Genomic DNA, 16788 nt, shown 5'->3' with positions numbered 1-16788 from the left:
TGCTCACCACCCCAGCACTGCAAAGGAAAAACAGAGTCACTCTGCACGTAGCCTATGGAGAGATGGGGACATGTGCAGACATGGGGTGGTGACAGTGGGGTACATTTTATCCTGGACTTGTCTTGTGCTGTCCTTTGGATGAAGGATGCCATTTTCCTTGAGCATGATGCCCCACTCCTGCACCATCCAGACACACTCAGTAGGACATCAAGAATAAGCTTAGCAAATGCTTTTAAAGACTTATGTGTGTAAGAGCCACTCCAGGGGCTCACTGAAGTGATGATGTATTTAATTCACATCGCAGGCTCAAAAGACAGGTGTCATTTACAGATGTGTATGTGAGTTCAGAGAAGCTGCAAACTGGCCCGGCGCCACACATTTTGGCTTAGGGTATGTTCTGATTTCCAGGGCAGGAGCATTTGTCTTAAAAAAGCAGAGAGAGCAGGGATATATCTTACTTGGGCTGCAGTTGAGGGAGCTCCAGGAACGCAGGCCCGTGCTGGGACAATGCATGCCACCAGGGGGCAGCAGGGACCGAGGCACGGCCCTTCCCTTCTCCCTATCCACACTGGGCCCTCTGGACACAAGAGCTGCTGGGTGTCATTTGCTCCTGCCTTCATTTTTCCCGCGTTTCACCCCAGAGTGGTGACACGCCATGCCCACGGTCCCACGGACACTGACGTCGCTTGAGCTCACTGTGGTATCACGGCAAGTCCGCGACGTCACCGGTGCTGCAGTGCACCAGCGGTGAGCAAAAACGTGCGGTGATTTGGGGGCGGTCTGGGCTTTTTGGTTTTGATTTAATGACTTTAGTGGGAAATTTATGTCAGAAAGGTTGAACATGATACGCGCGCTCCGCAGCCGCCCACGAGGCCGGAACCAAAATAAGCCCAAAGCAGCCGCTTTCTTCCACGTTATGTGGAACGTTCATCATGGCTTCTAGGGCATCCAGCACAGCGGGGGCTGCTGGGAAAATCCCAGCCCACAACACCCTGGTGACTGCGTCCACCACCCTCAGGGACCCTCCACGGACGTCACACCAACCCTTGGGTCCTTTCTTTTTCTTTCTTTTTCCACTTTTCTAGAGCTTTCCCTGTCCTGTCTGGGGGGCGGCTGTTGACAAAAACAGAGAAACAAAGCTTAGATGCCAATAAACAACTTAAATAATAGTGTTCATTTTGAGTGAAAATTTCAACTTCTCAGTCCAATCAGATGCATTTCAAGGGACCTAAGTACTGGGAAGCATTTCCTGTGTGGTTTGAATTTGGTATGTTCCCCTGGGAAACTTGGCTGGATTTGAATGCCTGTGGAGAGAGATTAAGAGGAGGAAATTACTCACTGTGGTATTGAGAGAGGCCTTTGGGATGGGATCAGGGTTAGCTAAGCTCATTAGAGTAGACCCTCATGTTCGGACACAGAAACCAGACACACGCTCACACACACACACACACACGCACACACAGATACACGAGCACACACACACACACACACACACACACACACACACACACACACACACACACACAGCTTCTCCTATGGGATACCCTGACTCACCTGAGGGCTCCATCAGCAAGGCTATCTCTAGGTTCTACCTCTTGACCTCACAACTATGGACTGAAACAAGCCTCTCTTCTTTATAATTCACTTGTGTGCGGTACAGAGTGAGAGCATGGAAAGCAGTCTCAGCTGCTTCTTTCTTAGCACACAGCTCTGTGGGGGGTAGAGTTGCTGTACACAGTCACTTGCTTACAAAGTCCCTTCTTCAGATTAGGCTTTGAGCCAGTGTCCTATGGTTTAGATATAAAATGTATACACACAGGCTTGTGTGTTTGAACATCTGGTCCCCAGCTGGTGACACTGTTCCTGGAAGATGGTGGAACCTTTTGAATACCGGGCCTTTCTAGCAGAGGAGGGCCACCAGTGGTCCTTGAAGGTGATGGCCACCTGCGGTTCCTGTCACTAGGGTGTGGACAAGCCCCACTGCAAGTTCTTTCCCCAGCAGAAAGCCACTGAGACCACCATGCCATCCTCAACATGGTGGAAGGTATACCCTGAACCATGAGCCAAAGTAGGCCTCTCCTGTAGGCTGCTTCGCTGGGTCTTTGGCCAGTTGAGAAATGTAACTAGCACACACGTTTCTCCGTGTGTCCCGATTCTCTTTCTGCACATTTGAAATAAAATTTTTATTTGTGTTCGTGATCTGAGAAAATTTAACAACTGCTTCTCAGGGAGAAGTTGCATGATTGATTAATTGATTGGGGATGAAGAGGCAGGACTAGTGAAGGTTGGAACTCACAATGGGTAGCCTTAGCTAGTGAGTACGGGAGCCAGGAGGGCACAGGCTGGCACCTTCAATGTTAAATGACTACAAGCAGGAGGGTCTGGATGAAGCCAAGGCAGGAGGCAGGGTAACAGCAGGGTGGAGAATCCCAAGTGCCTAAGACTGGTACCTTTCACTTTGGCACCTACACCTACGTTACCAAAGACACCCATGGAACTAGCGCTCCCACAGAGATCTTAGCAGCTTCCTGGTTTGCAAAAGAAGCAGAGGGTGCAGGCAGTGTAAGGGGAGAGGACCAGTGAAGAAATCCTGGGCTAATCCAGAGGTCAGAGCTTGAAGGTCAAGTGCTAGACTGGGAAGCTGGGTTTTTTTTGAAACAGGGTCTCACTGTAAAAGCCTAGGCTAGCCTCAAACTCTCTGGGTCTCAACCACTATTAAAGACAGGCGCCAGCATGCCCAGGTGAAGGGAGTTTTTAAAAGGTACTTTACAGAGGAAGTTCCAAGGGCATGCTGGGAACAGTTTCCTAGGACAGTCAGCTCATTCCTGTGGGAGTCATTTTCCTCCAGGATGCAAATATAAGCAATGGGGATTTTAAAGCCAGGCTTCTTCAGCCAGGTGGGAGGGACACCCACGAGAGGTAGACTTGGAAGGCTCCACTTCTCGAAACTCCTGCTTAGGGGGTGTGGTAAGATTATTCTGGGAAGCCAGGTGTACTAGCACGCACCTGTGATCCCAGCACTTAGGAGACTGTTGTTAGAGGCTCGTCTGAGCTACAGTGAGACCTTGTCTTTAAAAAGATTGTTCTGAGATGTTAAAGTCTGAGGCTGGCTTCTACTGGGCCACCTCTCAGCAGGCAGAACTAAGGTCCACCAGTGTCCAACTGCACACTAAGCTGTCATGTCAGGACCCTAAAACCTGATGCTGTGACCACATCAGATCCTTGCGCCTCAAACTTTGGACACGAACCATCTGCTGCATGTTCTGAGTTCTTCCTGGCTTTTTGGAGATACCACAGGCTCATCTCAAAAGTGTTCTCCTTCCAGCCTCCCTGAGTGACCTGTCTCTGGTCCTTTCCTTTCAAACCATATTCAAGTCGTCCGCTGGCCTGGCAGGTTGCCACACCCCAAATCCTCTGATGTCAATGCCTTGCCACATTCAGCAACACTTAGCAGCCAATGTCATGTCCTCCCTGTGCTAAGGAGCATCCAATATCTTTAGCACTCTGCCTAAAGGTGTGAGACAGAGGAGGACCCCTGACCTGGAAATGGCCCTCACTAAAGACTGTGGGAGCTGGAGAAAGGTCCTCCACTCCCTCCCCTGAGCACATGGGCAGAAGCTGTGACAGCAGGCTGGATGGTGACGATGAGGATGGAGTAGCCACATCTCTGCTCCATTCCCAAGTCATCCCTTTAAACCAACTGCTGGGGCCCTGTCCAGGCCCCCCATCCCCCACTGCACATTTCAGCCGTTGCGCACGAGCTGCCAGGAGGCCTCCATGAGTTACTGTAAAGCTGCCGTGGTCCTGGCATGTGTGTAATAAAGAAGAACTGACAAGATAAAGAGTCTTTATTGACATAAAGCTCCACGTGACCTGTCCTGTCCTCCTTGCAAACAGACTAGGTGTCACAATGGTGGGGACGTGAGCAGACAGTGCTGAGCCTGGTCCCGTCTTCTTGAATGCAACCAGACTGCAGTCTGCCATCTGCCATCCCTACCACCTGGCCACCAACCATAACCAGCCCCACAGTTCCCTTGTGGTCTTGCCTTGGCTGCCAGCGGAGGTGTCCACTGGGACCTGCCACCCGGCAGCTGTGTTTGTTTAGCGGGATCTCCACTTCCACATCTCAGGAGCCCTGGCTTCTGGTCATATGTGGGTAACTGGCAGTGACTTTGGGCAATCAAGTTTGTGTCCTTGTTGCTTTCCACAACTGAGTGAAGCTGGGACAAGAGGCTCTGCCTCTAGTCCCAGTCCTGGCTGTTCAATGAATGGCTTCCTTGGGGCAATATTTGCCCTCCCTCAACTTAAAATTTCCACCAATTTTTAGGGCCTCCCAAGCCACTGTCAGGCAAGCTGTGGGTTTCTAGGCCCAGCTTCCAGCTGGGAGAGTCCAGCATCTATGCCAGGACTGCTGCAAGCCTTGGGTGACAGGTCTATTTGGTGGACAAAATGGGCCTGAGCAGGTAGGGCAGTGCCAGCTAGGAGAGCCCAGGGCTCACGAATGTCAGCACTGCCGCAGGACAAAGCACAGTGAGACTCTGAATCCCTTGTGAGGGAGGAGAGCCCAGGCCAGTGGTAGGGGAGACAGCCAGGCTCTGAGCTTCCAGGGTCAGGCCAAGTTCACATCTTCAATTCACCATTCTCTGGATTTCCGGGAAACCTGCCAGCTGGGCTGTCTCCCAGGAAGCACTTCCCTGGCTCGGAGGAACCGTCAACACAGACCTCAGCAACAGCAGCACACGCACACACCCACCTAAGAAACAGCAACGCCCAGGGTGCCCACAGGCACCTCAGTAGTCTGGCTGGGAACAGGAGAGTGACCAGGGCCCTTGCCCTCCCCTGACAAGTTGGAGGATGTCTTGGGTGCTGAAGTGAGGTTGGCCTCTGGTGGCATTTCCCCAGGACAGCTTTCCAAGGCCCCCAAGAGGCTCCCCAGGGATGGTGATCTGTCATCATAGCAGCCACAGCCAGGGCTCGCAACAATGTGGCTCTGGCCACTTTCCTCCTGGCTGTGGTGTTGCTTCAGGCGGCCACACAAGTGGCAGGTGAGGGACGAGTACACAATGCCAAGGCCCAGGTCATCCCCAAAGGGCTTAGGCACCTGATCCGCAGGAGGAGGGGCCTTCAGCCAGTCACCTCCTTTGAGCCCCAGCTCCAGACCAAGGCATTCTGGGGTGCTGTTGGGTGGAGCTGAGTTCAGAGGACTGGGTGGCAGCTCCATGTCCAGTCCGAAGGTGAATAAGGGCATGGAGCTAGGGGACTGGTTAGGAATAGGGTTCTGGAAGGGCTTGTAGCCCCCATGTCCACTGTCAGTCTCTGCTGTTGTTGTGTCTGTGCAGACACCATTGCTGCTGAGAAGGCTCGAGAAAGCCTTGTAACCAGTGTCTCCAGAAGGCCTGACACCAGGCACCCCAGGGTCCTGGGCAGCACCCTGCTTCACTGCCTGCAGAAACTCCTGATAGCCACTGGTAGGGGCTGGGGTGGAGCCAGCTGTCCCGTGTTGTAGGACACTCATGTGAAGGATCTGCTCCCAGCTTTCTACTTGCTGCATTGATGGCCCTGAAGAATGGGGGTCAACCGGGCTTGGAGGGTCCCCTTCTTCTGGATGTCCAGCCTGCGGCAGCTCTGAAGCCAGCTCTCCAGGATTTGGGGCCGAGCTGCTGAAGTCACTAAAACTCCGGTAGGCAGGATTGTCTGCAAGGACAAGTGGGACCTGTGTGCAGGCCAGGTTAGTTGCACTCTGGGCTGGGCTGCCTGAAGGAGGGCCTGGGTGTGAAGGCTGCCCTGTAATCTGGCATGTGGGCTCATTGGGCCCCATGGGGAAGCAGGCCCTGGACATAGAAGCTTGCCCATTTTCTGAAGGCAGAGGGGAGCCTGACTCTGCCAAGCCTGACTGGTCAATGCCCCCATTCTCAGCCTCCAACAAGTCTGAAAATAGGTTCTCAGTGAGCCGGGCCATGATGTCTGCCTGACTCTCCTGAAAGCCGCCTCCGCTGTTCTCAGGTGACATGCTCAGGTCCCCTTTGACCATCTCATCTTCTTCCTCCTCCACACTCTGTACTGGGGCCTCAAACATCTCCATATAGCGCACCACACTGACACTAACGTTCTCTGGCCAAAGGACAGTCCTGCTGACCTCCACAGGACACCAGCCTGCCTTTCCAGGACTCTGGAGAGGCTTGGTTTGGGTAGCCTTCGGGGATTCTGTCTCCTTCACTCTGTGCTCCAGCAAGCAGGGCAGCAGCTTGGATAGACAAGTCTTCCAGTGCCTGCAGAAGTAAAGCTTAGGGTTCAGTTTTGCCACATGTAAAAAACTATTCATCCTTCAGAATCCTTCATGGAACTACCCTGTGTTGATATTGGGGTATTAAAGACATGGCTTCTGACTTTAAAATCAATACTTAGCCTGTTCTCACTGCAGAATGGAGACTCAGCCACCCACGATTGCTCCCCTCCCCAGCCCCACCTCCGCCACCCTTGGGGCCAGGAAGAGAGAAGGCAGCTGTGTGGGGGCCAGGGAAATTGCCACTAGCTGAGTAACTATCACATTCTCACACAAACGCACGAAAACTACGACCCAAGTTCAAGTTCAGATACATACGGGCACTTGGTTGACTCCTGGCTTCGGGTCTGCTTTTCCCAGAGGGGTACCTAAAATAGACAGCCTATCAGTGAGGTGCTTGCTGCCTGTCAGCCCAACCCAGCTACGGAAGGCTTGGTGTTTCTATAGACTGCAACTGTGCCTGGGCAGCTGAGGTCCACACAGGCCCCACAGAGCTCTGGGAGCCTCAGCCTCTTCCCCCCGCCCCCGCCCCCTGGAAAGGGCATCAGAGATGTCAAATGTCCTCAGATACTCTAGCTTGCTTGTGCCATTCTTGACTCTGACCTGGCCATAGGACTCACTGTGACCAGCAGAACATAGCAGAAATACTGGGCCCACATGGTTGGGGGCATGGGCTTTGCAAGTGTCCAGTGTGTAGTTTGTTACCACCCGTATACCACCTGCTTGTCTCTGGCCGTTTGCTCCTCGAGCTCACCCTACCCATGGCAGGGAGTCACACTGCGGAACACCTGTACCCTCTTACCTGCGTGTCCTGAATGATGATGGCCACTAAGGGACTGCGTGCTGGGGTGGGAATCTGGTCCCACCATATCTTCTTAATCCTGAGGGTGGAAAGGAAGTGGGTTGGTCTCCAAATGTACAGTGGCCAAGGTGCTCTTCCAGGTGTTCTGGCTGGCAAGGCCACACTGATTCCACTTTGGAGATGCAACAATTTTGGTCCTAACTGTCCATCCCCACCACCATACTCAATGGGGAGAGGAGCCCAGCGAGAGTGTGATGCCGGCAGGGCTGCTGTGTGGACTTTCATCCTGGCAGTCTCTGAGGAGGCTGCTTCAGGGCACAAGGAGAGACTTAAGCTGTCCAGCAAGGATCCTACTCACTCAAAAATCCCGAATCAGTAGCAGGAGGAGCGCTCTGCCATGCTGGCTTTAACAGGCCCGAGAGGTCAGGGGCCATGGAGAAGCAGGCTTTCCCTTTCTTCCTGGACTGACTGGCCCCCGTGGCTTTCACTCCTCTATATTCCCACAGTACCTTCTGAGCACCTACTATGCATCAATCACTGTGCAAGGGCCACAGGGACTAAGACAGAAAAACAGCCAGAGGAGAAGCCCCTGTGTTGCCTTCAAGAAGCAAATGCAGACATGATCATGTAACACGAAGTCACCACGACAAGTGCGGATGAGCAAAGACCACAGCCACGCATGGTGACCCAGAATCATCCCAGCCACTCAGGAGACTGGGCAGGAAGAGTCAAAGTTCCAGGCCTTTCTGAGCTGAGGTGAGCAACCTGAATAACTTGGCAAGACCGTCTCCAAGTAAAAGTAAACAGAGGGCAAGAGAAGAGGTTAGAGATAGGGCGGCATGCGTGAGACCCTGGGTTCCAAAACAACTAAAAAACCAAGAAGACCACAATGTACAAGTGTAGAGAGGATGGTAGGAGAGGGAAGCAGGTTGGGGGTTGCAGGGGATAGCCTAGAAAGGTCAAGGGACAGAAAGTTGAGAGCTGGGGACATGGCCAAGACTCCATGGGAAGAACATGCCACGTGCCTTTGAGGCTGGTGGGTACAGGGACATCAGGAGGGAGAAGGGAAGGGCAGCAGGACATAGAGAAGCTCCACTCCAGAGCAGCAGTGCCCAGCTCCGGCTGACTGACCAGAGCATGAGTGGCAAGCCGAGGAGAGGAGAGGCTCTGGCATTCCCTGCACTTGGCCAGGTGTGGCCGCCTCCATAACACCAATCCAAAGTTACTGCTAATCTCACTTCTCAAAGAACATGGCTCTGGGCCTGACATTCCAAGGTAGAACTCACCAGAAGTGAATCTACCAGTCCTGCCCAGCTCTGGAGGTCTTGTTCTCATGGTCACGCTGAGCCAACAGAGGAGCCCAGGTCATGGGGCAGCAGGAAAGCCATCTGCCAGCAAGTGCCACCTGCCAGCAAGCACCACTGCTGGGTCTCACTCACACCCTGCTGTACTCACAGGATCTCAAACTCCTCTGCTCCCACCACATGCCCGGACCATACCATGGGCACCGAGAGGGACAGAGGGATAGCTCCATCTCCTCTATGCCCTAAATGACCCCTCCCTAGCCTCAAGCCATCTCCTTCTCTCCCAAGCACCCACCATTACTGTCCCCCCCACCTGGCTCTCTTTTCTGCAGAGCACAGCCACTGTGGAGAAGCCTCCAGCCACAGCTGCCCTGCCCTGCCCTGCCCTGCCCTGCCCTGCCCTTCGAGGCAGACTTCCAGCCTTTTCTTAGCCAGCACAGTGACTGTGACCTCTTGACAGCCATATGAGGTAAGCAGAGCATCCACATCTAGCATTGCAGAAGGGCCAGCCAGAGACACCAGCCAAAGCAGGAACTCACTTGATAATGCCGAAGTAACAGGACAGGCAAAACAACAGGATGCAGAGGCAGGAGATGCTGACCCCCAGTGGGAGGCGCTGTACCAGGGGCGGCTGGAAGTCTGCAAGGAGAAAAAGAGTCATGAACTGGGAGGCCACCCTGTGTCATGTGCAGTCCTTGTCCTTACTCAGTGTTCCTGGGGACCCCTGGTTTCCTAACTACAGATAGCTCTCCCACTTGTCTCCCCAACTCTCCCTTATACCCGAAATCCTTATCACACCTGTCCCTGTCTGTCCCTGTCCTCACTGTCTCTGATCCATGTCCAGATCACAACAGCTTGAAGTTGTCGCTCTTTTCCAAAGCTCAGAGGTCAAGTGCACTGGAGGGCTCGAGTTCAAAGCCAACCTCTACCAAGTCCTTGCTGAATGACCCGAGATAAGTTGGTTGCTCCTTGGGGTTCTCCTCTCTTCAGCAGGGCTAGAAATAGGTTTTTCTCACAGGCTAAGAGGACCATGTGGTTTAAAAGATCACATATTCAGTGCAAGCAGAGCAATCTCTTCCTTGTTCACTGACTCTGAGGTTTCTCTGACACTGTCGTCTCCCACCCTCTCCTCCACCTCTGCACTCTGCCTCCTTTCCTTCCTGGCATTTGTTTTCATCTGGATCTACCTGGTTTCTTTGTTTACATTTGTGGGTTTTAATCAATTTTTAATCTCATGTTTGAGATGCGTGTGTTAGGATCTGAGCACAGGAGTGTGTGAGTCACATACATGTGTGTCCATCCTAGCCTTTCACACTGTTTCAGATGCTCTGTGTTCACCATCTGCACAGGCTAGCTGGCCACCAGCTTCTCCTAATTCCTCTGTCAGGATTACGCATCCATGCTACTACTGTGCAAGGCTTTTATGTGGACTCTGGGGATTTAAACTCAGGGCCTCATGGCACTGACCCATCTCCCGTGTTTCTGCTTTTGACACGCCAGCTACACTGCTCCAGGATTCTCGTGTGCTCTCCTGACCACTGGAGCCCCCAAGGTCATTCAGTCACAGATTGTCATTACTTGCTGAAAAAAAGAAATGTGTGCTGTACATCATGCCTGCTCCAGACAAGCCCTTCTCCTCAGCACTGAGTTAACCTCACACAACCTTCCACAGTCCTGGCTATGCCGCTATTGCATGCTGTATAGAAGACTCAGTCAGTCTGTGGCGCTCAACAGTGACAATCACGGAAATTGTGGGTCTATGTGTTACTGCAGCCCTCTGATCACCACACCATAGCCACAGGGATGTATCGTTAGAGGCATCCCAGAACCGAAAACCCCAAGATCAGCCGAGAATATACATAGCTGAAGAGATCCTCACAGCCCAAGACCCTGATACTCACGGTTGTACCAAGTGATGCTGGGACTCCACTCACTCCAGGTACTATGGAAGTACTGGACCATGACCCTCACACGTGCCCTATAGTGCATCCCTGACTTCAGGATGTTGATCGGGAAGCTCAGCCTGGGATCCATGTAGGTCACGTTATAGACTATGAACTGAGGAAAGACAGGGACATAGGAATGCAGAGCTGGCAGGCACGCATGTCTGTTCCCAGCCTGGCTGCTGCCCTGGGTGCTCCCTCAGTGCTGGGAATGGGGTCATTCCATGTCTCTACCACTACTAAGAGGAGAATGAAATGGAGGTTGTCAGCCCTCCCCGGACTTCTCCAATGACTGGTATCAACTATTATCTGGACAAGTGGATTAAATTGGGTTTGAACACATCATAAACTAAGGCTACGCTTATAAGCGTGAGTAAGTGACCTCAGAGGGGTTACCCTTTGGTTTCCGGTCATCCCACCAGTGGGAATGCTAGGAGGGAGAGGAAGACATGACCCCCACCTGTTTCTAAAGCAGAGGCCAGGCAGCCATTACGGACACCTGCCTTTGTCTATCTGATGACACCTTCAGGGTAGAGAAGTTTTTGGGGGAGGAGGGTAGAGGGATTTTGCTTGTTTGTTAATGTTGTTTGAAAGAGTCTATGTAACCCAGGCTAGTCAAGAACTTCTCATCCTCCTGAGAGCTGTGGTTATAGGCCTGGGCATGGTTACAGGCATGGGCCACTACACTCAGCTCAGATCTACTCCCATCTATGCACTGAAGGCAGGTCGCCATGAGTGCCACACAAAAGCAAATGCGACCAAGAGTGTGCCCAGTTTGAATTGACTACTCTGCTACCCACAATCCCATGTGTCCCCCACTGGGAAGTAGGTGTGGCCCAGAAGCCCCCTTTCTAAGTTAAGATGGCAGGGACAAGTCCTCTTCCTGATGCTGTGGTCCAGAATGTTCCCTACGGTCCATGTGGTAAAGGTTTGGTCCCTAGAGTGGAGCTACTGTGAAATGGTGGAACCTAGTATGAGGAAAGGGAGTCAGGGGGCATGGTCTCGGGGATATTATGACAGTGGGTGTATGCTTGTGTCTCTATCTATCTATCTATCTATCTATCTATCTATCTATCTATCTATCTATCTATCTCTGCTTCCTGGCCACCATGAGGTGAGCAGCTCTGCTCCACCATACTTCTGCCATGATACTTGCCTTAACACCAGGCTCAGAGTAATGGGGCCATAAGACCACATAAGACTGATCTCTAGGAAACCATGCATCTAAATAGGTGTTTCCTCTTACAGCTGATTTTCTCGGCACTTTGTCTTAGTGATGAAACACCAGCCAACACAACTGCACACTGCAAATGCCGGGCCAGGAATGGGGATGGACATGCCTGGGGCACAGCCTGGCCAAGAGCAGGCTCTCTAGTTCACCCCCTCCCAAGTTCCCTACTCCAAAGATGGGGCGCGCCTTCCCAGCCCCGTTCCCAGGCAATAGCAGGGATCCATGGTGTCCACTCACTTCTGCGGGGTTATCCTCTCTGGAGATGTTGACCATGTAGAACAGGTCTTTGTGCAGGAAGATGTTCGGTGGGTACGGGTTACTCCATGTCAGCAGCCATGCATCGGAGACATTGGTGTGGAGTGTGAGGTTGCCTGGAGCCGGGGGCTTCACTGGGGAGGAAGGGCACCTGGGTGAGGGCCTTAAGCCCTGAGATCAGCTTTGTTTTGATGGCCCTGTCAACAACCTCATCTCCTCGAACTCCCGATCCTCCTTTCTAGACTCTCTGAATGCTGGGATTACAGGAGTGTGTTACCTCACCAGGCCCACCATTTCTGAAGTAATCATCCAAGAGGTCCTGACAGCAGAGTGTGGTAAGGTCAATGTGACAATGATTTTAAACTCATTCATGGGTTAATTCTAATATCCTGTAGGTGTTCAGTGGCCTGAGCAGCAGTTCTAACCACAGACCGAAAACCATGAGATCTTGTCTCGGATATGTGGTTCTCAATCCTGTCTCTGGCACTGAGAAGCTGTGTGACCTAAGGCAAACTGCTCACCTTCTCTGATCTACAAAATGAGAATAATCGGTCTCTTTTGGAAATTGAGGTTCAGATAAATAAAGTGATTTGCCCTTGGTCACACAGCAACAAATTCTTGCTTTCAATTCCTGTTATAACTACACTTGTGCGGAGATTTAGCTCAGTGGTAGAACATTTGCCTAGCATCTGGGAAGTCCTGGGTTCCATCCTCAATGATACAAAAAACAAACACTAAACTGAACTATGTGGGAGCAAGCCTGTGGTGGGGATTGCTGCAGGGACTCCAGGTAGAGCAAGGACAGCCTTCCACACTGAAGGTACATGAGGAACCAGCAGCTGACCTGCAGGCAGTGTGGACCCCACCTCCCATACGGGGGCACCCACACGGCCTTACCATTGTTACTGGGCCGGAAGGAGCCATGCCACAGCTGTCGCTGCTCAGCCCACAGTTCCATCTGGTATGTGTCTTCTTGGACAGGCTCATCTATGTCCATGTGGCACACACACATGGTGCTGGCGCTGTTCTTGGGGATGCATGTGAGGTTTCTGCAGACAGAGAAACTCTGTTAGGGAGCCACCACCCATAGTTACCAGCTGTTACCCCTGGTAATCCCACAACTTCCCAGGTTACCCCTACCTGGAAGACCAAAGCAATCAGGACCAGGTGGGGAAATGACTTGAGGTTAGCATCTTGCTGGCCACAGACCTTGCCTACCTCATTCTGGACACTTCTGGACACTGCCATTCTGGCTGTAGTCCTCAGTCCCATAACTTAGCTCACCCCAGGCTTGAGCATTAAGTCATTCATGGTATCCCAGCATGCTTTGGTTTACAGGGGACTGTGATAAGCCGTAGCACACCTCCTACAGGCTCCTGCCCTGTACACATCAGGATATAATTCTGCCAAAGGACCACTTAGAAAGGCCACCCACATTTCATGGACCAGACCAAGGGCCCAAACTCAGTTTCTATAAAATGCCAGATAGGACGTTGAAGGCTTTTGAAGACAATATAGTTTCTGTCACTACAGCAAACTGCTGATGTCGCCCCAAAGCAGCCACATACAAGACACAAATGAATGCAGTGGTGTGTGCTAATAAAACTTTATTCATAAAAGCAGTAGTCGGCCTGCGGTGGTTGGGCACACCTTTAATTCCAGCATAGGCGGAGGTAGGCAGATATCTGTGAGTCTGAGTCTAGTCTGGTCTACATACATGTTCCAAGACAGTTAGGGCTACATAGAGACACCCTGTCTAAAGAAAAAAAAACAAAAACCACAAAACAAGTAGTGGCCAATCGACTTGATTGTCAGTTTGTCAGTGCCTGGTCTGGGCCAATGTGCAAAAGCCCAGCTCACTTGCAATAGGAGGGTAGAGGTCACCCCGCATGTATTAGGGCAGTGTCTGTGTGTCTCTGGGTGCTAGTGAGCGCTGAATCTGTGGACTTGGTTTTGTCCTAGGCACAGTACTCACAGAGCATCTAGGTGACAGAGAATGTCCCAGAGCAACCCCGGAACACCATGCCTTCTACCTTTACAACAAATTCCACAGTCTTGTCCCATGGCTAAGCGTGCTCAGGGGCCACCGGTCAAGCTGTTGCATGGTCCACTCTCCCTAACATGTGGTTCCTGGGAATTAAACTCAAGCCCTCAGGTCCATGCCTTTATTGGTTGAGCCATCTTGCGAACTGTATTTGTGATTTTTTTTTTTTTTTTTTGAGACAGGATGTAGCTCTAGGTCTGACTGACTTTAGGTGCAAAAATTAGAGAAATGCTAGTCTAGTCCAACACTGCAGCCACAAGACACAGTTACAGTGATCCAGAGTCCCACAGTGTCCTCTGAATCCTGTAAGGGGTGGTGGGGGTTGGAAGGTTGGTAACAGAACTCAGGGTCATGCATCAGACAAGTACTCTATCACTGAGCTACACCCTCAGGCCTTTCACTTTTTAATTTTGAGACAGAATCTTGCTAAATTGCCCAGGTGTGCCTTGAACTCGTGATTCTCCTACCTCACTATCTCAAGTTGCTGTAGATCTGCACCACCAAGCTTCAAGCTCGGCTCAACTGTAGTATCACACAGGATGATTATCCCAGACTAGCTCCACCTCAGACACTACTCAGTAAGCTGCCACAAGCATATAGCACAACATATCCTGGCACCTGCCTGGAACAGTAAAGGCCTGGATAGACCTCTGGGTGCTGCCTCCCTACCCCACTTACACAGGGAAAAGGAAGTCCAGCCTGTAGTCCAGGCGGAGCTGAGAACTGCAGTTCACAGTACTATCCAGCGGCCACTCACACGTAGCAGTGCGGATGTAGTCAGAGAAGCAGGTGGGCTCACCCAGGACCTTGATGCTCCCTGCAGAGACAGGATGGCCAGAAGAATGGAGTCGTGGCCAGGGGCTCCCACTACCAAGGTCAAAGGGAGGCTAGTGCAAACAGGATCGTGACACACATGCCTGCACACACACACACACCTACATAGGTGCCACTCTCCCTCAGAAGCACCATCTTAAAGCACAGGGAGGAAGAGGTGGTACCCTATAGTGTTGTCCCCCCCCCCCACACACACACATCTCTTTCCCCACTGAGGCAAGAGGCTGACCCTGCAGTTTGTACAACCTAGGCAATTGCCCTTTGGTACCCAAGAGGCTTTAGCCAATGGAAGAGCAGGAAGGAGGGAAGGAGGGAAGGAGGAGGGGACAGGCACTTATTCATCAGCTTCCTGCCAGGAATTCAGATGTGGGGTGTGTGTGTGTGTGTGTGTGTGTGTGTGTGTGTGTGTGTGTGTGACAGCCAGTGAGTGTGGGGTTTACTAATTCTTGAGTTGTCTAACTACTATTTGGGGCCCTCAAGAGCTTTTTGACCCAAGCCCTACATGGCCACTGTCCAGACAAAGTCACAATACGAATGCTAGCAGGTGTGGCCCACCATGCAGGAAGTTTTCATACAGTAAACAAAACTCTGATCCTCTGACCCCTCTCCTCTATCACACAGAATAATCTGCCCTTGTCTGGGCTTGGGGTAGAATTTGTGTGTCCATTTGTATTTTTATAGTATCTTCATAGTTACCTCAAGCTGGCCTCAGACTCACTATATAGCCCAGGCTGGCCTCAAACTCACAATCCTCCTGTTTCAGTCTCCCAAGTGCTAGGCTGACAGGTGTAAGCCACACCTGGCCACATGGGTGAGATACTTTCTAGTCAATTCTCATGTGTCTTCATGCTGACCTAAATTGATCCAGAAACACTTTCTCTTTCCAGATCTCTGAGCCACCCTGGTCTTCACTCAATTCCTCTGATCAGACTCTGCAAGGTCTTCTGACTCAGTGACTCTGTGACATTTCCTCCCACCCCATGCCAGGCAGGCTCTCCCTGGGGGCCTCACGAAGAATGCACCCGCAGACACTGGCATGCTCTCCCCTGCCTTCCTCCAAGTTGATGCCACTGTGTCTGTGCACCCTGCTTTAAAGTGCAATGCCCTCTCCCTCTCTACCCTATCCCCCAAGTCTCCCTCACTCAGTCCTGAGCTGCGTTTTCCCACCATTTTTGGATAACCTTTGGCATATAACTCTAATTATTTTCTACTCAATTCCTGGACAGCCTCAATTTTCAATTTGAATTAGTGTCAATGAAAATAACTAGTCATGGTGATTTATCATCAGCTGCTTCTGCACCCCCCCCCCCCAATTCCCACAAGGGATTTGTTCTGTTCTGTGGTGGACCGCAGGACCTTGACATGTCATTAGTGGTTGATGACTGAATGAGTGAGGGGTCGTGACTTACCAGAGCCAGCCACCCACAGCAAAATCAGACAGCTCACAGAGGCCAGGAACTTGGTGCAAAGCCACCCCATTGGAGACGCAAAGGTGCCTGCAGAAAGAAGAGTAGACAAATGCTGATCTGGGGTCAGTGGGGTTCATTTTACCTGTGGTGTGGCCTCCCTCCCCCATGTCTCTGTGCCTTCTCCACACAGAGACAGAGAGCATGCCCCTGTTCACCTGTCCCAGCAGAGTTGTGGTCTTCATTCACAACTCTCTCAAGTTCAAATCCTGGCTCCCTCCCATACCAGCTGTGAACCTGAGCAAGCTGCACCCAGTGCCTCAGTTTCCCTATCAGCTAAGTGGTCATCCTGTGACAGCCCCATCTTAGAGGTGCTGGCATTAAACGAACAGACACACCCAGCAGGGCCCACACTGGAAGCCCTTCCCCACACCTGGAAGCCCTTAGGCTGGCTCAATGATAAAAGAAATCTTGTCTGGGGGAGCCACAGGGAGGGAAATGACAGTGGACCCCAGGTCTGAGAGTACTCAGGGCCTGGGGGCAGCTTAATGCTTGCTTGGTATGTACCAGGTCCTGGGTTCCACCCCCAGCATGCAGGAGGGAGGAGGGAGAGAGGCTCAAAGTAGAAGGAAAGGAAAGAAACAGGGGGTGGGGGTGGGGTGGAAGTGGGGGATGGGAGAGAGAAG

General features: G+C 51.9%; 1 protein-coding gene and 1 long non-coding RNA gene across 4 annotated transcripts in view; one reads left to right on the top strand and one right to left on the bottom strand.

Moving 5' to 3' along the window:
• The first annotated feature begins 576 nt into the window (after positions 1-576).
• On the top strand, positions 577-16111 carry LOC143443918 (uncharacterized). Its single transcript, XR_013113332.1, has 5 exons — positions 577-747; positions 7592-7841; positions 8722-8858; positions 12061-12153; positions 15584-16111. It is a non-coding gene; the product is annotated as an uncharacterized LOC143443918 (long non-coding RNA).
• Il4r (interleukin 4 receptor) overlaps positions 3831-16788 on the bottom strand; it is a 26466-nt gene continuing 13508 nt past the window's right edge. For 2 of the 3 annotated variants that reach the window (XM_076942311.1, XM_076942315.1), the window contains exons 2-10: positions 16106-16192; positions 14541-14679; positions 12716-12867; positions 11801-11952; positions 10291-10447; positions 8929-9028; positions 7086-7164; positions 6602-6651; positions 3831-6269 (exon numbers count right to left, since the gene is read on the bottom strand). In XM_076942311.1, coding sequence (XP_076798426.1) covers positions 4754-6269; positions 6602-6651; positions 7086-7164; positions 8929-9028; positions 10291-10447; positions 11801-11952; positions 12716-12867; positions 14541-14679; positions 16106-16192 — 2432 coding nt within the window. In that variant the 3' untranslated portion in view covers positions 3831-4753. Of the gene's footprint in view, positions 6270-6601; positions 6652-7085; positions 7165-8928; positions 9029-9856; positions 9971-10290; positions 10448-11800; positions 11953-12715; positions 12868-14540; positions 14680-16105; positions 16193-16788 lie in introns of those variants that run through there. The other variant, XM_034519853.2, reaches the window with a different exon arrangement.

The sequence above is a fragment of the Arvicanthis niloticus genome, chromosome 1, assembly GCF_011762505.2.
Source record: "Arvicanthis niloticus isolate mArvNil1 chromosome 1, mArvNil1.pat.X, whole genome shotgun sequence".
NCBI classification, from domain to species: Eukaryota; Metazoa; Chordata; class Mammalia; order Rodentia; family Muridae; genus Arvicanthis; species Arvicanthis niloticus.
Note: the sequence above shows the minus strand (reverse complement) of the source record. Positions and strands in the feature narration are given on the sequence as shown.